General features: G+C 40.6%; 1 protein-coding gene across 1 annotated transcript in view; it reads left to right on the top strand.

Moving 5' to 3' along the window:
- Positions 1 to 24930, top strand: part of FGF8 (fibroblast growth factor 8) — a gene marked incomplete at its 5' end in the record, with an annotated part of 74057 nt that overhangs the window by 13726 nt on the left and 35401 nt on the right. Inside the window, 2 exons of the mRNA XM_033943356.1 lie at positions 5952 to 5988; positions 7772 to 7919. Of these exons, the coding sequence (XP_033799247.1) occupies positions 5952 to 5988; positions 7772 to 7919 (185 nt within the window). The remainder of the gene's footprint in view (positions 1 to 5951; positions 5989 to 7771; positions 7920 to 24930) is intronic.

Consider the following 24930-nt stretch of genomic DNA (forward strand, 5'->3'; position numbering starts at 1 on the left):
AAGCGGCGAGAGTAGCTCCGCCCCCCCAACGCATCAGCAGTAGGCGCCGGGCCCCTGCGAGCCGACGGTCCGCCACTGCACAGGGAGCCAGGCGGAGAGAGGGCAGTTAAGCGCAGTGCCTGCGCGGAAGGATGCAGCTCGGGCGACTTCGTTGTGTGAAACGAAGTTCGTTGTAGGAAGCAAGACATGAAGTTCGTTGTGCGCAGCGTTCGCTGTGCGAGGCGTTCGTTATGCGAGGCACCACTGTAATTAGAAAATATGAGGAAATAATAGCCATTAAACAAAATAATATCGCTAACACATTGTACACATTGGGGGTGGGAGGGAGTTTTTCTGGAAATTTCACGAAATTATGTGTTTATATTATATTTATTTATTTATTTATTTTTTTTTTATATATTATTTTTTATTTTCAAATTTTACAGAAAGTGTACAACATATTAAAATACTATTGATGAATCTAATACATTATGTTCTAAATATATTTTTTATTCCCTCTCCCTCCCCCCACCCTTCTATTACTTTTCAATTCATACATTACATATTGTATAATATATTATAACATATTATGTAGAAATCATTTTCATTACCCCCCCTCTATGTGTGTCATAATAAAGATATTTAAAAGAATATTGTTTATATTATATTTATGATATAATTGATTATAATATTTTGAAAGAAGGTGGGTGGGATGGGATATAATTTTTATGTTTGTAGAATTATATGAGAATTACAAGTGTTATTGTTGTTACTAATGATATATTCCTGTATACTTGCTGTAAGTTTTCAAAATGAATAAAGAATATTAAAATATATATATATATATTGCTAACTTTACTATGAAATGGGCCCCCCTGGATGGGTTTTGTAAAAATTCAAATGAGAATCTCTCCACCCTCCCTCACGTCTGAAATGGATATTTGCAGCTTATGAGAAATTTATTTTAGTCTAAGGGCTCCTTTTATCAAACTGTGCGAGCGGTTTTTGTTTTTTTTTAAACTTATGTTTATTAACAGTGAAAAATACACCACACAACAGGGTGCAATGCCATACAACAATAACATAACAGTAATACCGTGCGCTAAAACGCCGACCGCGCTAGCCGCTACCGCCTCCTCTTGAGCAGGCGGTAGTTTTTAGCCAGCACGGGGGTTAACGCAAGATGAAAAGTCACGCGCGTTAACCCCGCTAGCGCGGCTTGATAAAAGGAGCCCTAAGTTTAATTCTAGGTTGTTATTTTTATAATATAGTCCGTATTGAGTTGTAATAATGTGTGTTTTTATTGTTAATATTGTATTGTATGTATTGGAAGTGTATATTTGAAAATAATAAACATATTTTAAAAAAAGGAAGGGGCAAGACCTGACCAGCCATAAGTGCACAACATGAATGTGTTTCGGCCCTGTGGCCTGCATCGGGAGTCTGAGCGGTTTGAGATGGATAAATCCAAATAATGTAAGTGGCAAATAGTATCTTACTATAAGATGTGATATGAGAATATCTTGTATATAGATACAGGTCTGTAGAAATAATATGTGTTGCTACTTCAGATATGGACACCCAGTGTTGATTTACTCAAATCAGCGCTGGTGTCTATATCCGAATTAGCGGCACATACATTGTTTGGGTTTGTTTATCTTCGATTGTTCAGACTCCTGATGCAGGCCATAGGGTCGAAACATGGTTAAATTAAAGTTACATGATTCTCTACCTTGTCCTTCATCGAAAAATGGTTTTGTTTTTTTTATCAAGTCGTTTTAAACAATCCAAACAATTGTCGTATTATGTCAAGACCTAAAATGTACTGTCATGCTCTACATTACTATACCGTGTTCTACTTTATTATATAAACCCTGCTATGTCTTATTATGTGTATAAACTTGTAATCTGTTCTGAGCTCTTCTGGGAGGGCGAGATATAAACCCAAATAAATAATTAAGGGATCCTTTTATGAAGGTGCACTAACCAATTTAGAGCGCTAAATCGGTTAGTGCACCTTAATAAAATGTCCCCTAAGTGAGGGAAACTCTATCCACGCTTCTTAGGTGGTCAGTGGCCACTCAGGCTGCTTGTATATTTTGCTCCTGGGGGTGGCTGATATTTTATTCATAGACCCTAGCGCACAGTTTCATGACCATACCGACTGCAATTACTGTGTATAGGTTTTTGGGGTTTTTGGGTTTATTTGTTTTTTACCTTGTTTACTGTTAAAGCCACATAAAATACTTGTTTCTCTGATCTTGGATGCGGAACATGTGGCCTACCGAGATGAGACAAGTCTTGCAGGATAGGGAATGCACCAATTAAATGAACCTTGCACCAATTAAGTGAATCTTATGATGTGCAATTTGTAGTGACACAGAAAAATGAATTCCTCCTAATGGATCATCAGTGCAAAGAGCCTTAGCCAAAAAGGCAAACTGCTGTACGGTTTCAAGCCAGCAGTTACTCAACGCTTCCAGAAGGTTTATTGCATTTTATTTTTATTGACTTGTACTGAGGCTGCTTGTCCCACGAATACTAGATCGATACAATTTATTGCATGAGTAATAAGCTGGTAGAATGTTAAGCAGTTTCAAACGAAATTACACAGTACTATTTCTGCTGCTCTCCCCTGCCTTAAAAGAAAAAAAAACAAAACAAACCACAACACTCTTGTGATGTATGTTAAAATGTTGTATGATCAAATGTTCTTGGAAGTGGAATCATTTAAACTTGTGAGACCTCTTGTTAACAAATGTTCAGTATTCTGATGTCAGAGGGCCGGTTTGAGGAATTTTTTTTTTTTTTTTTTTGCCTTTAGAGGTCAGAGCTTCACCTGCTGTTCTGCAGTCTAGGAAGTGCCCGGGGACAATTTTATTCGATCGTGTTTATCACCGAATGATATGATTACAATGCGTTTTACAGCTGCTTTTGTGATTTGTTTTGCGTTTCATGGTTTGATTGTATGATCTTATTACGTGTGTTTTACTGCACCTCGCGCAGAATTGTTGGATAGTGCGGGTTATACTTTTTTTTAATTAAATAAATACACGAGTATATGGCATGGTGAATGCGTGGGGACAGTAAGTCAAGGCCTTGCAACTTGCAGAGAATTTACTTCAAACCAATCATTTCTATTTATGTGAATCCCATCTAATCTAATCTTGAAGGAATATCTTATTGGTTACCATGGATTCCTAAAGTCATGTATGATCTGTATTCACCTTAAAGTGATGGTCAGGGGTCATTACAATAAATTGTCACTCTCCTCCTCCCTCCCCTCCCCCCCCTCACCTAACAAAAAGCTGTGTGTGAAGGTGAGTATCTCTATATGAGCAAGGTTGAGGATCTTCCCTTATCAGTAAAGCTGGGCTAGAATTACTGCAGAAATCAAGGTGTAGTTTCAGAAGTGTCAGAACAGTGGGAGGCCACTAAAAGCTATTAGTTGGATCTAGGATTTATATAATGAAAGGATAAATAAGGTACTGCAGAGCAGGACTGGAGCAAAGTTTCTGATTGTGTTGCAGACTTTTCCCTTCATTCTGTGGCTCTTCCCTCTTGAATTAGTTAAAGCCCATAAGCCAGTTTGGAGTTCTGCTCTATGCTGGGGGAGATGGGAGGGGAAAGGGTGGTTGGGCGAGAACATTTGGTCCTGATGGTAATGGCTTTATTCATGGGGTTGTTTATTGTTGTTTTTCAAACTCCAAAACTCTTGTTTTCCATTGTAATCCTTTTAATATGTCTCACACTTTTAAGGAGTAAAGTAACAGTTGATCACCCAATACACAAAAAGAGAATACTTTGAATGCCCTTCCATCAAAAAAGAAATCTGTCCTTTGTTGCTTTAAACCTTTGCATTTACCCTGGAAAAACAGCACTTTGACGCACATCAGTAAGATGTGAAGAATTTGAGGACATTTTTGGTACGATATATTTTTTAACTAACGCAGAAATGTTATTCTGTATTGGGACATAAAAGTGATAATTAGACAGATAATAAACTCTGGTTTTAATGCATGCTGAATACATTATGATACAAATCTTCACAGATGAGACGTGTAGAGGTGCCTGTACACCTTTACATCTACTGTATTTGATATATAATTTATCATCTTTTTTTTTATTTTTTTTTTTTAAGTACATGGACTATTTGCCCATGTTTCTAACCTAGAGAAATCCCTTCATGCTTTTCCCACATTTTGTAGACTTTTCCTCTTCAATCGCTTTATTCTCCTCACTATTGACTTCTCATTTGCGGCTTCCCTTATCTCATAATCCTCATGAAAACCTGAATAAATTCATGTAAACCATTCTGAGCTCCCTGGGGAGAATGGTATAGAAAATTGAAGAAATAAATATCTACTACACTATTAATCAAATAAACTTTTTTTTAAAAAACCTTTGTCTACTCTGGTATTGTCTTGTTTTTTCTCCAGTTTCTTTTTTTGAGCAATGTGCGTGTGGGTTCCCCCCCTCCCCTGAATTGCCAGATTCTCTGTGCATTTCTTGGGGCGGGTGGGCATGTGTCGCACTGTTATGCTGAAGTTCTTAGGCCTAACCACCCATTGGTCTTTCATATTTTCCCCATGTGGGGCTCGTGTTAAAGAAAACGGTTATCTCTGCCTCCACCCAGAGATCAGGGACTTCAAGAATTCATCAGTCTCCCTAAAACCATGACAAAATGGGGGTGCCCATTATAGAGGCCAGGAGGACAAGGGGCAGGTATTCCAGGATCAACCTCCCATATTTAACCCAGGACAGATGAGAAGGGGGTTTGACATTGGAGAGAGGAGGGACATGGGTTGATCACTGGCTCACTCCACTCTGTGCTCAGGAAGATACACTATTGAACACATACAGACACACAGGGGATATCACGAGGATCTCTCCACCAGACTCCTTCAATGAGGTTACAAGCTATTTGGCATACTTCTGGAAGAAAAATCTACCCAACACATTAAATGCAAATCACAAAACAATTAAGCAAACTATCCTGGCAGGTTTGGAAGAGTCTTTTTTTTTTTTCCTCTCCCTCTCTCCTTGTCATTAGATTTTGTCTTCAGCCTGCTCTTGGCTTCTCTGTTCGATGCAGGCACTGGGGGAAACTGCCATGCCAAGCTTCAGGATTTAGCAGGGACGTTGCACTTTTCCACGCTCGCTGGCATTTCACGAGAGAGCTGCAAGCACTTTTTCTTGAGAGCCCTGCTTGCTTCCCAAATTTCAGGATTTCAAAGAAGAAACAGGAGTATTTGGTGCAATCCTCTCATCAAGACTCAAAACCATCCTCCAACTGCAAAAAAAAAAATAAATAAATTTCTACTTTAGTGAGCACTTTCAGAGCTGAAGGATTGGTCAGTAGCCCAGCTGAAAAGACTAGTAGCTTCTTTGTGCCACACACGGACAGAAAAAAAAAAAACCGACATCCAACTTTTCGCTTTCTTAAGGGGGGGAGGCGAGAGGGGTGGGTGGTGGGGGGGACCTCACTCTCTCTCCCTGAAAGAGTGACATCTTTCTGCAGTTCCCTTCGAGTCTGCAGAGATTGAGCTGGAAACAGCTGTGGACCCCCAGCCCTCCGTCCCAGCTCTCCCCTCACTCCCGTCTCATTTTATGAATCTCTCTCGCCCGGATGGCTGGTGGCTTGCGCGGCCTCTGAGTCGGGGGATGGGCACGGGGATCAGCGGGGGCTCCCTGGACTAGCGCCGGGCTTCGGGATCCTCTGCTGGCCGAGAAGGGGGGGGGGAACCGAGGGGGGCTGTCGTTGCTGCAGAGTCGCTCTTATCAGCCCAGGACCCGGCAAGGAGGAAGCTGCACCTCAAAGCTAAAGGAGCATCATGAGCTATACCACCTCAGTACTTAGCTATCTGTAAGTGAATGAAGATTGATCGCACGAGCAGCACAGCAATGATTTTCCATTCATCACTTTAGCGCACTTTTGATTTTCAACGATTTGTTTGTTTGTTTCTTTCTAGGTTGTTGCACTTGTTTGTCCTGTGCTTGCAAGCTCAGGTAAGTAACTTGCCTCTGTTTTTTTTTTACCATTAAAAAAAAAATTCTTGTTATTACATGTGATTTATAAAGGTGCAATTTTTAAGCGCTCATGTACGTTTCTCAGGGTCTGTTGAGCTTAGGAAGACGGCTGAAAGGTTATTAGAGCAAATGCAAACCACACATATAGTTAAGGGAAAAAACGCAAATTCAAGAAAGTATTTCATTAAAATCCCCCTCCCCCAAAAGAATCATACTTTCCAAAGTACTGAAATAGCGCTTGATTCACTTAATAAATTGGGCCCTTGATAAATTACACTGAAGAACAATTTCTAGAGAGAACCAACAGAAACCTACACATAATGTAGAATATGCATAACTGATAAAAATTTCTATTAAAACAGGCGTTATATTTTGAAAGTAACAATTTCAGCAAGACATTTCTTTCTCTCTTAAAAATGCAGGGGAACGTATAGCTGTGCTGCCTTATAAAGTGCTGCATTAGTCTCACCTATATTTAAAAAAAAAAAAAAAAAGAATAAATAAAAGAAACTGTACAGGTGCAGATTTTGCAAATTAATGTGTTATAATTAGTTTGGCAAATACATATTAGAATACGAACGAGAAAACGGGGCTGTACAAATCACCGTTATAAAATTTTGAAGTATCAGATGGAGACAAAACAGCCTTATGGCAAACAATCTATCCGCACATGTTACCCTCATCAGAGCTGGCACCAAAATCTTACCATATTGTCCGCAAACCATGTAAAAAGAGAAACCCATGCAAAGAGGCAGCGGAGCAGGAGGGAGAAAGATTACATTGTTGATTATTTATTTAATGGTACTGGTAGCTATTTTTTTTTTTTTTAAACCAGAAGAAAGTCCTCAGATTTGACATGGGAATTGCCGAGTGAGCTCACTTGCCACCCTGAGAGGTGAAAGGATCTTAAACATTTGTTCAGAATACATCTTTATAAATGTCAGGGGCTAGGGGGTAAATCTTCTGACTTTAAAGAGTGCCTCCCAAAACAAGGAGGAGGATCACTTCTGTAGCACCCGACTTAAAACAATGAAGCAGATTTGGTGGAATCTCGTGCAAGCAGTTATGATTATAAAGCATGTTGACACAGCATAATACCCATCACTGCTAGCTATATATTTAATAAATAAATGAGAGTACGATATGCAAATTAGATAGCAGCGATTAGGAAAGGAATCCAGGTTCTATCTGTTGTTATTTATTAGTTTATATTACAGTGTGCTTTCTGCTTGGTGAATGCACTTTGATTAAAAAAAATACAAAATTAAGATATTTAAAAAAAATCAAGAAATGCACATTTCTTTGCAGCATACAGGCTACTTTATCTGCTAATTAAAAGTGCATGCACTTTATAGACCAGAATAATTGTAACTAGTTTATTTACAACTTTTGTGACACACACAAAAAAAAATGTTGCTAGATGCAATCACATTTTTTTTTCTAAAAGTTATCAAAAGAAAAGAAATAGTGTAAGGTCATAAATTTATTTGTAGGAAATCCCCCTAAATTTATCATAAAATACTATATCAAACCAGTCATTTTTCCCCACCAGTTAAATGTAATGGATGACCATGGTTTGACACTATGTAATAGACGCCTCCCCCCCCAAAAAAAAAAAAAAAATCCACAGAAGTCTGGTGGGCTATTTTTGGAGTAGGAAATACCTTAACTTAGTTATACAAAGAAGTGTAATTATAATAGTGTGTTGTATATTTTTAATTTCCTAAAGGTAACTGTTCAGTCCCCACCTAATTTTACACAGCATGTGAGGGAGCAGAGCCTGGTGACAGATCAGCTTAGCCGACGGCTCATCCGTACCTACCAGCTGTACAGCCGGACCAGTGGAAAGCATGTGCAAATCCTGGACAACAAGAAAATCAACGCCGTGGCCGAAGATGGGGATGCGCATGGTAAGGAAAACCTTTGGGAAGGGGCGGGGGAGGGGGCAATGATTCAAATAGTGAAAACTACTATTAATAAATAGTCACATTTCATTTGAATGGGGAAAAAACCCCTTAAGGGTGTCATTGACTAACAGTTAACATATACTCTCATTGCTATTATGCTTTATTTGGCATAGGGCTCATTTCTATACAGTGCGCCCTATAGGAAATAACAGGATTTAATGGAGTTAGTACATGTTAACTGTTAATAAATTACCCCCCCCCCCTATATGAGACATATATACACACGCACTAGGTTGCCTGCTACAGAGAATACATTATTAAATCACTAGAAATATGCTAGCAGGAACCAGCTTAACACTTTCCATAAAGCACGTTTTTTGAATTTGGAAATACGCTTGCCAAAAGGTGCTACGCATTCGCTACTCTTGCCTGAAATAAAACGGAAGAGATCGTGAACTGCAGGTGGAGTGAGGCTGGCAAGGACCGCAGCCTGTACAAACAGACAAAGCAGAGAGCGTAGGATGAAAGGGAGGATAGGGTGGCTAGAGATTTGGTCTCCACCAAAGCAAATGACTGATCTATTCAATTGGGTAAGGGGAACAAGCCTCTTATATGGGCCCCGTGTCAGCCAAAAAAGACAAATCTCTGTAAGTATCTCTTTAAGGGGAATGAGTGTGACAAAGCAGCGAAAGATAAGCGTGATGCCTTAAAGACTTTTGACCATAAGCATTAATCACACATTTGAGTGAATAAATAGCTAAATGGGTCATTGAGAATGGGTCTACGTTATTGCGCTAGTGTTTAAGTCTTGTTTCGTGCTTGTTCTTTTGAACAATAGCTGTGGATTCCCTGAGTCTGTCTGATGACATTTGCCCTTTTGTTTTAGTTCTTTCTTTCTTTGGTAGTGGTGGTGTTTTTCTTGGGTGTTTTTTTTTTGTTTGTTTTTTTTAAATTTTACTGAACGCAAATTAAATTTTAACAGTCTGTCCGAATGTCCACGTTAGTCAAATGCCAGACAAGAAGGAAAAGAACCCAGAAGCCTCCCCTGCACAAATTTGCAAACAGGGCACAGAAAATGTTTTAACTCCAGGGGCACTGGGGAAGTGAACGAGCTGTAAGAGGCATAAGTTACTGTAACAGGATAATAAGGCAAAAGTATAGATGTTATAAAGCATCTTTATTGACTAGGCATTCAAATTCACAAGTAACATGAAAAGAACAAAGGAAGAAAAAGCCACAAGAAAGGAAGGCAAGGAGTTGTTGTTTTTTTTCCTTGAGGATTGATGTAAACCAGAAAGCAAGCAAGCAGTTTTTCAGATGTACAGGTTTAAAAGACTTTCAGTCTGTAAATGTTACAAAAGAGGTTCAAGATTGTTCTATGTGAATCTCCAGAGAGACCCCCATGTCTGGAAGAGCCATTAAACCGCTTCTTACTTTCACCTTTTTTAACATTTCCTGAATAGTTTCTCCTCTTCGCAGTCCAGTTTTGGGATCAAATGTGTCTCACTGCATTTTTTCTGTAGCTACGTAGCCACTTTCCCTCCAAGTTAAAACATGAAGCATAATTTTGCTGGGATAAAGCTGTCACAAACGTGAAGGACTAGAGTTGAAAATGTTAAGCTATCCCAAAATTTAAAAAAAAAAAAAAAAAATCCAAAATAACCCTAATTACCATTAAAAATGATACATTTTTATAATGTAGACATAATTTATTCTATATTAGTCTCTTTTTTTAAAAAACGTGGAGTTCAAGTATAACTTTTGCGGTGCAAACCTGAAACCGCCCTCACTTTGCTCAATGAGTCCTATTAAAAAGGGATTTCCCTCACCAAACCTCTCCCCCCCTCCCCCCACCTCTATGGGGAAGAAAAATGTATTGAAAGCCCAAAGTACTTTAATAAAGGCATTTTTAACTTGATTTATAATGACCACATGAATCCATATCTAATCTCCCTGTACATGGGAATTTTGAGCTGAAAGGATATTCTTTTAGGAAGCCTTCCAAGAGATGAACCCAGCTATAAACATGAGCTGTTAGCACACTTTGCCAAGAAAGTTAAATATCAACATTCTGTATTCCGCCTGTACTAGCTAGATATATTTCTAAGACTCTAACGTACTTTGTAAATGTATTGTCATTCGGGTGGCATGTGCAGGCCATTTGTATGCTCTAGTGACAGAACAGGGCGGCCCTTCCACCTAGCACCGCATTGTTATTACAGGACTTTTCTCAGAGGCCAGGCATATGGACTAGTCAGAGTCCATCTGAAAAGCAGCAATTTCTTCTGTAGTAAAAGCAAGGGCAAAGGAAGACATGTTACAGGCAAACCTGGTCATACTGGTGGGCGAAGAGCAGTGAAAAGATCAATATTAGAACTCATCCTTTACTTTCAAGGTGTAGGAAATCTTTAAAACATATTTTTTTAACAGATCCTACTGAAGTTGCGGATTATGTTTAAAAATCATTTCTCTTATAAGCGCTAATTAGATACGATCTAAATTTGTTAAATATCTTTATGTAAAACGAGGCGAGCCTCTTTTTTTTTTGAAGAAGAAGAAGATTCGGTATATAAATCTAAGGATTAGATTAGATTAGATATCTCCCTTTTCAAAATTATTTTGTTTCATCAGGCTGATCTCTCTTCCCTCCTCCCCTCTTAATTTTCTGTCTGTCGGTTAAAACAAAATCAATACTCTTTAAACCTTTTACGGAGTTTTCAATTGATTTTTTTCCCCCCTTGTCCCAAAAACTGCGTATGAGGGGGGGCGGGCCTTTTCTCATTCAATTAAAGTAGGGTTCAGGTCAAGCTGCTGCACTGAGGGTATATTAAATATGCTAATACTTTGGGAGGCTAATTTAAAAAAGCAACAACACGTTTCATTCGGGAAAACAAAACTGGGCATCTTTCAGTTGTCATTGAGGGTCTAGAATGCAGAAGAGCGAACAAAATACAACCATCGCACGAATTAAGGTTGTTACTTTGAAAACCGTAACAAAAGCTTCATGTAGTCATACTGCAAAGGTAACTAACCTGTCTATATCTAGCTTTGTTCTAGCAGACCTATGTGAGATAGATACATGACAGGCAAGATTCTTGCATCAGGGTTCGTGAATCATTTCGGTATGCCTAACAGAACCCAGAAACTTAATTAACGTGGTTGATCTATGAGTGTGGGGTATGTCAAATGGCACAGGTAGATCACGCAAGCAACATAGGACAAACCTGTAGACCCTGAGCTATAAAAACCGTAAGGGTGGAAACCCAAAGGATTTACTCATAAAATACCATGTGACTGTTTATGCAGAAGGCAGCAGGCTTGTTTTAGCTTGGATTGGGAAGTAAAGAGGGCCTATTTTTTTTTTAAAAAACTGCATTGACCCAGAATTTGCATAGTTTGTTGAAACTCAATCAATGTCTCCATTAAAAACCGAGACTAAATCAATATGTCCTCTCAACTCACACAAAGGTGAAACACATTAAAAGGCTTTTGTAACCTTTGTTTCTTCTGGTCCTCACAAAGTCACCCCACGGCTAGAACAAGCCCAGAGACACAGGGTTTTGGGGTTTGTTTGTGTTTTTTTTTTCACTTATCGCAGTATTTTTCTCTCCCTACCTGGAAATCAATTTGTTAAAGTTCTGTTTACTAATGCCTACTGTATAATAACAGCGTCACCATGTGTTATCTGCTGCAAAGTCCGTTACATAGCTATTATCCCATGCTCAGCATTAGTAAATGAGGCCAAAATAAATTTTTGAAAAATATTGTGATGCTTATGCATGGTGGGGATTGGAAGAGCAGCACATTCCACTGCCACTAATTGATATTTTCTTTCCAAGACGGTCTGGGGGGTGGAATTCTATAAATGGCGCTTAAAAATGCCCCAAAGGATTAGCGCTAAGCGCTATTCTAGAAAAGGCATGCACCAATTCTCTGGGAAGCAGACTTATGCCTGCTGAAACCTGGTGCATATTTATTTTTAAAAAATGGATTACCTGCAGCATCCTACAATTCTGCGCGGGATACAATAAAATCAAGACATAGAGTCAAAAAAACCAACAGAAGCAAACTTTAAAACAAGTAACGTTCAAAGAAATGCTCGCTTGAATAAAATTGTCTTCACTAGTTTCCTAAACTGCAACACTCTAGAAGCTCCCTTCACCTCCATGGGTAACGCATTCCACAATGATGCACCCTGTTCCAAAATCATGGAACGTTGTAAAATCGAACGAGTCACAGATTGAAATGACAGCATTTCAAGCAGCAAGTTGGGTGCATTATTCTATGACACTGCGCAGAGCGTTTTGGAACATCCTGTGTCCCTTTCATGGCCACCCCCCCTTCTGGGTTGCACGACGTAAGATTTAGGTACCCAGATTTTTGGGGGGTTTTTTGTGGGTTTTTAAAAATAAATCTTTATTAATTTTCAAATGCTAACAGTGCCATGCAATGAATTTAAACATAAACACTCCACAGAACGCACTTTAAATACACAAATAATTTAAAAAAACAATCATTGTCTCCCCCCTCCTCCCCATAATTAATAGAAGAAGTACATATTTAATTTCAATAATATAGATAATTAAGTATAGCAAACAATAATACATTCCCCTCCCCCCACCCACCCACCCTGGATGTGTAAGGAAGTCAAATAAAAGGAAAGGTACATGACGGTTCTTGTGACTCAATAAATGCAGTCAATGGGCTCCACACCATTTTGAATGCGTTACTATATCCCAAACATTCCGCGTTCATTCTTTCATAATTGATTAATAGTTCGGGAGCATGCCCAAATTGGGCCACCATCTGTAAAATCGGGGGGCGTATGTGTAAATTTCAGCCATGTCCCCCCCACCCATACACCAGTTTGTGTATTTATTTGTGCTAAGGCATCTACTTTTGGTCTTATTCCTAGGTCTCTTTTCTTTTTATCGTTACACGTTTACTTTTATAGTGGGATTTCATATACTGCCTTTCTGTGGTACCATCAAAGCAGTTTACAGTCTGGGGCTGATTCTATAAATAGCGCCTAAATCAGCCAGCACCTAGAAAAATGGCACCAGTCGCGTGCCAGTCTCGCTTAGGTGCCATTTATAGAATCGCTGCTAGAGGAACAAACAAATGTAAAAACTTAGGTGCCTAAAATGCAGGCCAAAGTTTTTTTTTTTAAATTTATCTTTATTGTGGCAACAACAGAATCTAATCGAATCGAATCTAATTTTCTATTTGTGCGTCGCTCATACCTATGCAGGCTCAAGGCGACTTAAAGAGAGGAGGGAGGGGGAGGAAGGGGGAAGGATGGGAGGAGAGGGGAGGGGAGAGAGGGGGAAGAAGACAGGGAAGAGGAGGAGAGAGGAAGTAGGAGAGAGGTGGAAATTTGGAGAGACAGAGAGGATACATGCCATGTACAAAAGAAAGAACAGATTACAGCAAATGTGGGAGACACAAAAATACTCCAATACAACTGGGGGTAGAAAGAGGCCCCTCCAAGAAATAGCATACCCACAGAAAAACAGTGCAAGACACCATACGAAGCCCAGACATGACTTCTGTGTCGCCTGATTTTAAATGATTCTCATAACAATTAAGGCCATTCAGTGACATAGTGAGGATGACCGGTGCCTGGGGCGGTGACACCCCTCTCTCACCCTCTACCCTGCCCCCCCGCCACACATGTGCTCCCGCGCCTCCTTCCCCATACTTTTTAACTTTGGCGCGAGTAGCCACGAACCTCCCGGAAGTGACGTCAAAGAAAGCGCAGAAGCCGACGCGGGCAGCACGTTTGTGGCTGCTCGCGCCGATGTTAAAAAGGTAAAGGGAAGGGGCGCAGGGGCATGCATGCATGGTAGGGGAAGGAGTGGGAAGGGGGGCCGACACCCCGAGGAAGACTGCGCCTGAGGCGGATCGCCCACCTCGCACCCCCCCCCCCCGTACTATGCCACTGCCTACATTTCAGGCGCATAAGTTTTTGGAGAAACATGCTTAACAGCGCCTAAGTCATACTCCACCCACAGAAACAGCCACCTAGGTGTTAGGCATCGTTAAGCACCATGCAATAGGTGCCTATCTTTTATAGAATCGGTCAGCTGCCTATCGCCCAATTAAATGTTTTTTTCTAATTACACTGCACAACAATTTTTTGGTTAAGTCTTGATTCCTGAAAAGTTTTTGGTGATTATGACAGGTACCAACTTGGTATGCTCAAATATGGTTTTGGTTTTACTGCATCACGTAAGAACTATGAGAAATAGACATTTTTATGTTTACTGACAATAAAATATATAGTCAAGTTTACGTTTCGCACAAGCAACTAAATGAAACAGAATTAAAAGTGTTTTGCTCCCGAGTTTCTTTTATATTCAGTGTCTGGTGCATCACGTTGTAGCATCCAACAATAGTCGGCAAGCATTGACGGATTCCAATTGCCCTGGTATCATTTCTCCATCGTAGCTATGTCTTGATGAAACCTTTCACCGTGCTCGTCACTCACAGCACCGAGATTTGCGGGGAAGAAGTCCAAGTGTGAATGGAGGAAATGAATCTTGAGTGACATATTGCACTTCATTCTCTTGTATGCTTTGAGAAGTTTGTCTACCAGCTGAATGTAGTTTGGGGCTCTGTAATTGCCCAGAAAATTGTCAACAACGTCTTTCAAGGCTTTCCAGCCAATTTTTTCCGGCCCAACTAACAGATCTTCAAATCGCTTGTCACTCATAACATATCTGATCTGGGGGCCAACAAAAATACCCTCTTTGATCTTGGCATCAGTTATTCTTGGGAACATCTGTCTTAAATAACGAAAACCTTCCCCTTCCTTGTTCATTGCTTTCACAAAATTCTTCATGAGTCCCAGTTTAATGTGAAGAGGAGGCAAAAATATCTTTGTCGGGTCAACAAGCGATTCATGTGCTACATTTTTCTGTCCTGGAACTAACTTTTTACGGAGTGGCCAGTTCTTTCTAGAATAGTGCGACTCTTTGTCTCGGCTGTCCCATTCGCAGATGAAACAGCAGTACTTTGTATAGCCAAGCTGCAGTCCTAGTAACAGAGCAACGACTTTGAGGTCTCCACAGATATTCCAGTTATACCTGGTATACTGGACATACTTTAGTAACATTTCCATATTCTCATATGTTTCTTTCATATGTGCTGCATAGCCAACAGGTACTGAAGGATAAACGTTGCCATTGTGCAACAGAACAGCTTTCAGGCTTAACATTGACGAATCAATGAAAAGACGCCACTCTTCCGGGTTGTGATCACAACCAAAGACCGAGAACAATCCTTCAATGTCACAACAGAAACAGAGACTGTCGACTTGTGCAAAAAATTTGGTTATATCATGATGCCGGTCTCGAAACACAGAAATTTTCGTACCTGGTGATAGCAAACACCATTCCTGCAGTCTCGAACCTAGCAGCTCAGCTTTTGCTTTTGACAGACCCAAATCTCTGACCAAATCGTTCAATTCGGACTGTGTTATCAGATGTGGATCGCCTGATGAGGATGGTTCAAAATCCGGGTCAATGTCACTGTTAGAACCCTGCACTGCAGTTTCTTCATCTGGTTCGTCTAAGGTCCAATCCTCTGGTGGTTTCGGAACTGGAAGACTGTCATCATGTGGCATGGGTCTCATTGCTGAAGGCAGATTAGGATATTCAATTGACTTCTTGTTTTTGGCAGAGAAACCAGACACATTAGTCAAACAGAAATAACAGTCCGTCACATGGTCTTTCTGTTCTCGCCATATCATCGGAACAGCAAATGGCATCGTCTTTCGAGTACCTCTGAGCCAGGCTCTCAGACTAACAGCACATGTCGCACAGCAAATGTGAGGCGCCCATTGCTTGTCTTGATCACCTATTTTGCAGCCAAAATACAGATGATAGGCTTTCTTTACAAGGGCAGTCATCGAACGTCTCTGAGGCGTAAGTGTATATTCCCCACAGATATAGCAGAATGTGTCGCGGCTGTTACGACACCGACGAGACATATTGCCCGACACCAAAACGTCTATAGCATCAAGCTTACTTACTGTTATATTGCTACAGCTACTATACTACTATACTTTACTATACTGATACTATATACACACACGGACTATCTATATTAACCAAATGAGCAGGATCGGTGTATGGAAGCCACCATTATAGCATGGTGAGACAGCGCAAGCTCGTTCAGACCTGCCCAGACATGCCCAGGATGTCATCTTCCATAAAACAGCTTCCAACCTGGCTAGATTTTATGCATGGACATACCCAGGCGGCACAAACCGTTGTTGATAAGACACTTATGGGAGAAAAAATTGTTTGCATCCAAATATAAGAAAAAATCACGACAAAATTGAAGATTTCTCTGAAATGGTACGTGATGGGTAATTTTTGATGTAATATTCATGATCAGCACCCAAAATTCTATAAGAAACACCCAGCAGTGTTCAGGAAGCAAAAACTTTGTTGTGCAGTGTTATTGAGGCTGGAGGAGAGTGTGTCATAGTGGTTAGAGCAACAGCCTCAGCACCCTGAGGTTATGGGTTCAAACCCTGTACTGCTCCCTGTGACCATGGCAAGTCACTTAATCCTCCACTGCCCCAGGTACATTAGATAGTTTGTGAGCCCACCGGGACATAGAGGGAAAATGCTTGAAGTACCTGGATGTAAACTGCTTTGAGTGTGGTGGTATACAAGTCCCAATCTCTTTCCCTGATGTCATAATGCCTCATTCCACCAATAAGGGCCAACCTCATCAGTGATGTCACAATGGCTTCATTATTCTATACTTGGCTCACTTCTGATATTATTGGAGTATAGCACAGTAGTTAGAGCTACAGCCTCAGCACCCTGAAGTTCTGGGTTCCAAACCCCATGCTGCTCCTTGTGACCCTGGGTAAGTCACTTAATCCTCCACTGCCCCAGGTACATTAGATAAATTGTGAGCCCACTGCAACAGATAAGGAAAACGATTGAAGTGCCTGTATGTAAACTGCTTTGAGTGTGGTTGTATAACTACAAAAATGCACCATGTACCAACCCTTTCCTTATTTATTTCTTCAATTTTTTAGCTCATCCTCCCAGAAGAGCCAAGAACAGGTTACAAATTTACATAAATAATATGTTAACAATACGATAGTTGGAGTAAGAATAAGCCATATTCTGTAATACAATATAGGCACAGAATGAGTTAGTGATAAGACAGGACTTCAAATAAAGATAGGTCAATTTTCACAACAGAGGCACAGACCTTTTAGGGTAGTAGAAGTTTCTATACTCAGTGTGAGAAATCTAACATTTGAGTTGGATCCAATGGCATCATGACAGTGAGAGGCGCCCCTCCACCGCCCTCGTCTCCGCTCCTCCTACTCGTTCCCTGATCCCCCCCTGCTGCGCACACTCCCCCCCTCCATTCCCCCGTACCTCCAGTTGAAGTTGTTGCAACCCTATTGGCTCTCCCTCTGATGTCACTTCCTATGTGCGGCCCAGGACGTGATGTCAGCAGGAGAGTCGACGGGGTCGCGAGGAGCACGTTGTTGACCGCCACAAGCAACAACTTCATTTGAAGAATGGGAGAAGGGAAGGGGGGCGCATGTGTGATAAGGGGGGAGTGGGAAGAGGTGGGGGGGCGGAGAGGAGGAGGGATGCTGGTTCCCCCACCAACATTGCGGCCAGGGCGGACCACCCCTCTCACCCCCTCCTTACTATGCCACTGGTTGGGTCTTATTTCAGTAGTGAGTCAGTTGTAACTATTATTTATAAGTCATCGGGGAGGATTCCTGAGATAGCATATAGGACAGATATGTCAAACTTTGGCCCGTGGGCCAAAACTGGGTACTAAAATTTGGCCCGCCAAACAATTCCTGCTGTTGCCGAGATTTGGACCGCCGTTCCTTCCCTCCCTCCATCAGGTGCAGCGCGGCTCCGCCAGTGTTAAAAGGAGCCGCGTCGAAATCGGAGACCTGCCACCGCTGTAGCATGTTCTCTCTGCCGCGGTCCCGTACGTCAGAGGAGGGGTGGGACCATGGCACAGGGAACGTGCCACGGGGGCGGCAGGGCTCCGATTTCAAAGCGGCTTCTTTTAACATTGGCGGAGCTGCGCTGCACCTGATGGAGGGAGGGAAGGAACAGTGGTGTTGTGCTGTTGGGCCCCTCTTTGCCTCAGGCCCTCTCCTGCCTCAGTATCTGCACTTGTGGATGCTCCCTTCTGTCTCAGACCACTGGGGGGAGGTGCCTGTCTTCAGCTGCCGGGATTGAGGGAGGGAAGAAGAAAGAAGGGGCCCTGGCAAGCGAGTTATCAGAAGGCAACCAGAGCCTGGGACCCCAACATGATCTGAATAATGACCAGACAACAAAAGGTAGAAAAAATAATTTTATTTTCTGTTTTGTGATTACAATATGTCAGATTTAAAATGTGTATCCTGCCAGAGCTAGTGTTAGACAGCAAGCGTGAACTAGGACTTAAAAGAGAGAGGAAAAGTGTTTTTTATTTGTTTTGTTTATATCACAGAGCTGGCGTGGGGGTTGGAGAGGTTGTAACCCTATACTTCTACTAAGACTAAGGGGTCCTTTTAATAAGGTGCGCATTTAGCGCACGCTAAATCGGTTAGTGTACCTTAATAAAAGGACCCTTAAGTATCTTAATAAAAAATTCGGCCCACGACTTAGCCTATGTTTTAGATTTCAGCCCTTTATGTGATTGAGTTTGACACCCCTGATACAGGAGATCTAGTCAAAGTTGGTTTAGGGTTAGGAGTTATCCTTATGGGTGATAATTAAGTAAAAAGATGTGTTTTTTTACCACTTTCCTGAAGTTTAATAATCCTGCCAGTGATCTGATGGCAGGATTTCATTCCATAGACTTGGTAAGAAGTGAAAGTAAACACATTTGTGGGCGTTTTCTATTAGAAGGGCTCGTGCAGACGGAATAGCAAATCTTCTTTCGAATTGTGACCGTAGAGGTCGGTTAGGAACATAGGTTAATAGTTTTCCTGACATGTAGCTTGGGACCATTTTGCCAAAGAATTGAAGGCTAGAATCAGCGGCTCTGGATGGGCGGCCAGTGTACAGCGGCCAGTGCTGAGGTGATGAGGGTCATGGATATTCAGATTTTTCAGTAGGCGAATTTCTACATTTTGCACACATTGTAATCATTGTAGGTTCTTTGTAGGTAGCTCCACAAATAGTGAATTGCAGTAGTCCGTGCAGGACAGGACAAAGGTGTAGAGCAGTTGTATGAATTCTGCTTCGGAGAAGATTATTCAAATTTTCTTTATTTGGCATAGGTAGTAAAAAGAGGTTGATACAACTTGGGAGAGATGGCTCGTAAGCAACAGGTCAGAGTCAAATATAATTTCCAGGCTGCGGACTTGGTTCTTAGCTATGAGGGTTGAATTATCCCAGGAGAAAGAAGGACGTGGGTGAGTGCAGTTTTTCTTGTGAATCCAGAGAAGTTTGATTTTGGAAGCATTTAGTTGTAGCTTGTTTGTGGTCATCCAGTTTTTGATTTCAGATAGGCAGGATATTTTGCCAATTAAGTAAGGCGCCCTTTATAGAATCAGCTCTTTTACACCTGACGCAAAGGAGGCTTAGCTGACTTGCCCAGGGTCACAAGGTACTGTTGTGGGAAATGAACCCAGTTCCCCAGGTTCTCAACCCACTGCACTAACCATTAGTCCATTCCTCCACTTACATACTTTTGCCTAGATTCTATAAATAGAGTCAAAAAATACTTGCGTGTGTAAACTACTTAACCTAGGCCATGTCTAATTTCCATATCAAAGCATGTGTTGTCAACTAGTATATCTCAGATGTTTGTATTTACTGTAACTCGGTTATTATATTACCCGCTATCCAAATATGTCATGTCTGTCTTGTCTTCGACCCATACTGTGTATGTCCTCCTGTAACCCGTTCTGGGCTCTTTTTGGAGTACAGGCTAAATAAATAAATAACGAGCACTTAATTGGTGATAATTATCAATAATTGGCCTTAACAAACTCTAATTGGTACTAAGTAAGGATTATGTTCATTACTGATGTATGCCCCTATTCTATAAATAGTATGTCTAATTTCTATATCGAAACACGAAAAAAAGTCTCCCCTAACCCCAAAAATAGGGAGAAGGATAGAGCATCCGAACCGACAAACAGCCTAAAACTAATAATTAGTGGTGTGAATGGAAAACCCTCAGTCTCACAGCTTGCTATGCGAATGAGTCCCTAAAGCACCAGCTGCCACAATCCTAAGCAGACATTGGTAGATCAGGGGTGTGCCCAGCATTTAGGCGCAGTTTGATAGAATATTTGCATCTATGTGCAGAAATTCCAATAGACAGGTATAAGCATTTAATAATAATAGATCTATTTAAAATCCGCTCCATAGCTTATAGTTCAGGGCGGCTTACAGTTAAATTAAGAGCGGGGACATATCTAGGAATTATAAAATGTTAAATGATAGAAAATTCATAGTATAGTCTATAAATTCGTAGAACATACTTCCTGAATAGATACGTTTTGATATTTCTACAGAATGTTCAATAGGACAAAGATAATTAATTATGACAACAATTTCTTTGCTCAGTTTAGCTGCTTGATAAGATAAAAGTCGCTCAAAGATTTTCAATCTATTAATACTTTTAGGTAGGGTTACCAGATTTATTGAATACAAGCGTAGCACGCTTCCCGCTCCTGTCTTTGGGCCTGTGGACATACGTCTGCCAAAATCTAGTGTAAATCTTCATGCCCAACTGATGGCAGCTGGATGTGCAAATTCTAGTATTCTATTGCATTGTCCTAAGTTCTAGGAATGCCTCTGACTTGTCTAGCCCCCTCCCATGGCCACGCCCCATTTAAGATGCATGCTATGAAATTTTCAATCATTAATAGCAAGAAAACTGGGTAACCATCAAAAATTCCTTTACATCAAATCATATATAATTTTTGGATCATCAGAAACCCTTGCAGTAATCCTTCATTGTTTCGTACAGAAAAACTGCTCTAGAATTGTCATCGATACTTTTAGTTATTTAATTTATTTAAATGGTATCTTTTTTTTATCTTAAAACTTAGTTTACAGCACTTATCTTTTCAGTTAGATCACCTGCTACAGAATAGGGCAGGGCTGCCTAAGTCCAGTCCTCGAGATCTACTGGCAGGCCAGGTTTTCAGGATATCCACAATGAATATGCATGAGAGAGATTTGCCTGCACTGCCTTCTTGATATGCAAATCTCTCTCAGGAATGTTCATTGTGGATATCCTGAAAACCTGGCCTGCCAGTAGATCTCGAGAACTGGACTTGGGCAGCCCTGGAATAGGGCATAGGTCAGATCCATGCTCATCCTAATTACTACCAATTAAGTGCTTCTTAACAACAATTATTGGTTGTTAGCACGTAATTGGCTAATTAGTTGACACATGGATCTGGGATCTATGCTCAAATTTGAGTGCCCAACTTTGGGCGACCTCTACAGAATCAGGGGTGAAATCCCCATCTGCTTCCATATTCAGTTTTTCCTGTACACTCATTCACTGCATTCAACAATCTCTCTCTCTTATCTACCCCTATTTCTCTTTTCTTGGCCTCTGTTCATTGAGAAAGTTGTTCTTTTCGGTGCCCTTCAGCTCTATTGATAATGCCAATTTCTCGTTCTATCTTTTGGCACTGTGCCTTGGAAAGCCTTCTTGAGCTCATGCATCTTGCTCTGTTTCTGGTTGGGTTCAAACTCCACTGAAAATCCCACTTCTGTGAGATTGCTTTTAAATCTAGAAAACACACATCAACCCACAAAAATTAAGTCAAATAAATCACTGAATTTTATGTATTTATGAAAAGAAGAAAAGAGACCTCAGATTTTATTTTAGTTTTTACTCTAATAGTTCAATGGTCAATAGAAAACTATGTACGGTAGTTTATGTGTTTGGATAACTTTTAATCTAAGCTGGGGTGGATACCATTATTTACGTAACATGCTCATCTCCTTAAAAAGACTGGTTCACAGCAGAGGCTCAAGTGAACTGTCTTTGACAGATACAACTGATTTCAAATGTCTTTTTGGAAAATAAGTATTTGCTGTTTTCCTGCATAGAGGAATAATAGCTTAGGGCCCCTTTTATAAAGCCAGGGTAGTGATGTTGCCATGGTAAATTTATTTTTATATTCAGAAAAACCTATATTTTGCTTATACCAAAGCAGATTATAAAAAAAAATAACCCCAAACATAATCATAAGATAAAAACACCAAAAAACAGTCTGAAACACAATAAAACAAAACAATATACAGATAACATTTCCATTAATCACTTCATTCCTTCAGTCACTGCTTCTTAACCACTTAAAACCTTCTATAAAAAGAGATGTTTTTAATAATTTTTTTTAAAACTCTGAAAGTTATTATTCATTCTCAATTGTCCAACCAGATTCCTATAGGCTTTGGTGCATTTACCACAGCAGCATCACCACTGTGGCCTTATAAAAGGGGCCCTAAGTAGTCACAGAACCTGGGAAACTAGAATTCAAATCCCACTGCTGATGTTTGTGAGCTTGGAAAAGTCCCTTAATTTTCTGTTGCCCTTTTTCTAAGCTGTGGTAAAAAGTGGCTCTAGCGCCCCTACGTGGGTTCCCCCCACCATCCACACACTCTATGGCCATTTTTAGGGCAGCAATAAAAATAGGCTTTTTTTGTATTAATGGCCATGCGCTAATGTTGCCAGTAGTGAACGGCCATCAAAAAATTTACAATGTGAGCACTTACCACCACCCATTTTGTAGAAAAAGATTCTATATATGGCATTGTCGGTGGCGGCTGCCTTTAAAATGGCCGCTGATCGTGCATCAATCATGTGATGACACCGTTTATAGAATTGCACCTTCGGGAAAGTTAGGTGCCGGAAATGTACGCCAGGGTTTTCAAAGCCTACATTTCTGGCACCTATGCCACTTCTTCCGGTGTCAGCCGTGCCTACAGTGGCATTAGGCATCGTAAAACGCCTCCATAAACACGATTTAAGTGCCGGTAAGTGTCTACTTTTTTTTTTTTTCTTTTAAAAGCTTTTAGGTTCTGGTAGGGCACCTACTGATATTCAAGTTTCCAAGTTTATTATAAAATTTGATTTATCGCCTATTCAAAATTCTAAGTAATGTACAATTTAAAATTACAGAATTAAGGGAAACAGACATAACTAACAAAAACTCATACTACTAAACATATTAAAATTCAATAAATACATACAAAGTCAAACATAAGGAGAGTTAGAGAAGAAATACAATTTAGTTATACAAGAGACAATTAAGGTAAAAAAACACATTGGGAAAGGGAAAAGATAAGTCATTAAAATATTGTTGATAAATTAAAGGCATAGGCAATTCATTTAATCCTTGAATGCATGTTTAAAAAGAAAACCCTTAAGTTTGCTCTTGAATTTTTCCAAAACCCTTTCTTCTCTTAAATAAATCGGAAGGGCATTCCAAGCTTGAGGGGCCGTAACTAAGAATATATCTACTGATGCCTAACTTAAGACATCTTTTATAGAATCTGGGGCCTAAGGGCTTACATGGTATCCGTGCGCCAACCATATAGTATGTACCAATGCAGCTTCACTAACTAGTTAGCATAGGAATACTCACTAACTGTCCCCAGTCACGCCCTCGACAAAAGTATTTTTTAACGCATAGTTAGCACATGCAGATTTGGCACCAACCATAGAACATAAGAAGTGCCTCTGCTGGCTCAGACCAGAGGTCCATCGTGCCCAGCAGTCCACTCACGCAGCGGCCCAACAGGTCCAGGACCTGTGTAGGAGTCTTCTATCTATACCCCTCTATCCCCTTTTCCTTCAGAAAATTGTCCAATCCCTTCTTAAACCCTAATACCGTACTCTGTCCTATCACGCCCTCTGGAAGCGCATTCCAGGTGTCCACCACCCTTTGGGTGAAGAAGAACTTCCTAGCATTGGTTCTGAATCTGTTCCCTTTTAATTTTTCTGAATGCCCTCTCGTTTTTGTAGTTTTTGAAAGTTTGAAGAATCTGTCCATCTCTACTTTCTCTATGCCCTTCATGATCTTCTATCATATCCCCTCTAATTCTCCAGTTTAAGCTGCATTAGGCATGTGGTAGCACTCAATATATATCAAAAATAAAAAATGGAAATAGACCAAAAAATCCAATCACAATCAACCGGGGGGGAGGGTCTATTTATTGAGAATGCATGCCATATGTATATATATATATATATATGTGGAGGAAAAGGATCTCAGATATCCAAACCATAGACCAGTGCCGGTCCGCAGACATCCAAACCTTAGACTGGTGCTGGTCTACAGAAATTTCGGGCCCGAGACAGTGTTCTTCAACCGCCGGTCCATGGTGCAATCGATGCAGCGTTATCTTCGGCCCGGCTCCCTCTTCCTCACTGCCGCAGGCAGCGGCTCCTACGTACGTCCGGCACCTGAACCGGAAGCCTTCTCTATGACATCGCAACATCAGAGGGAAGGCTTCCAAATGAGGCGCGAGGAGCTGCTGCCCACGGCTTTCTGCACTGCGGCAGTGAGGAAGAGGGAGCCAGCCCAAAGATAACACCGGGGACGGCATAAAACGGCCAGGCGGGAGCAGGCCAGAAGGTAAGGAAGCATAATCTAATAGCTATGTTAAATTTTAGATACTTAAGGTAGATGTTCCATCCTACACTGCATATACAAAAATTAAATAAATGCAAGCCGATATCTTTAGATGAGTAGACTAATATCTGATACTACCTGCAAAACTGTTACATAATTTATGCCATGAGATGAATACATACTTTTTACAGAGTTGCATCTGAAGTTCCCTTCTTTAGAGTACAGTATAGTCATAGTAAAACATTCAAAATAAATATATGTACAATTTAAATAGAACAAAGGTAGGGGAATGATTTTATTTTTGAATTTAATGATTGAATTGTGTCAATCTTGAGAATTTACATCTACTGTCTGTATTTTGCACTGTTCAGGAAGAAATGCATTTGTTTCCTTTTCTCTGGGGTTGTA

The sequence above is a fragment of the Geotrypetes seraphini genome, chromosome 4 (genome assembly GCF_902459505.1).
Source record: "Geotrypetes seraphini chromosome 4, aGeoSer1.1, whole genome shotgun sequence".
In the NCBI taxonomy this organism is placed as follows: Eukaryota; Metazoa; Chordata; class Amphibia; order Gymnophiona; family Dermophiidae; genus Geotrypetes; species Geotrypetes seraphini.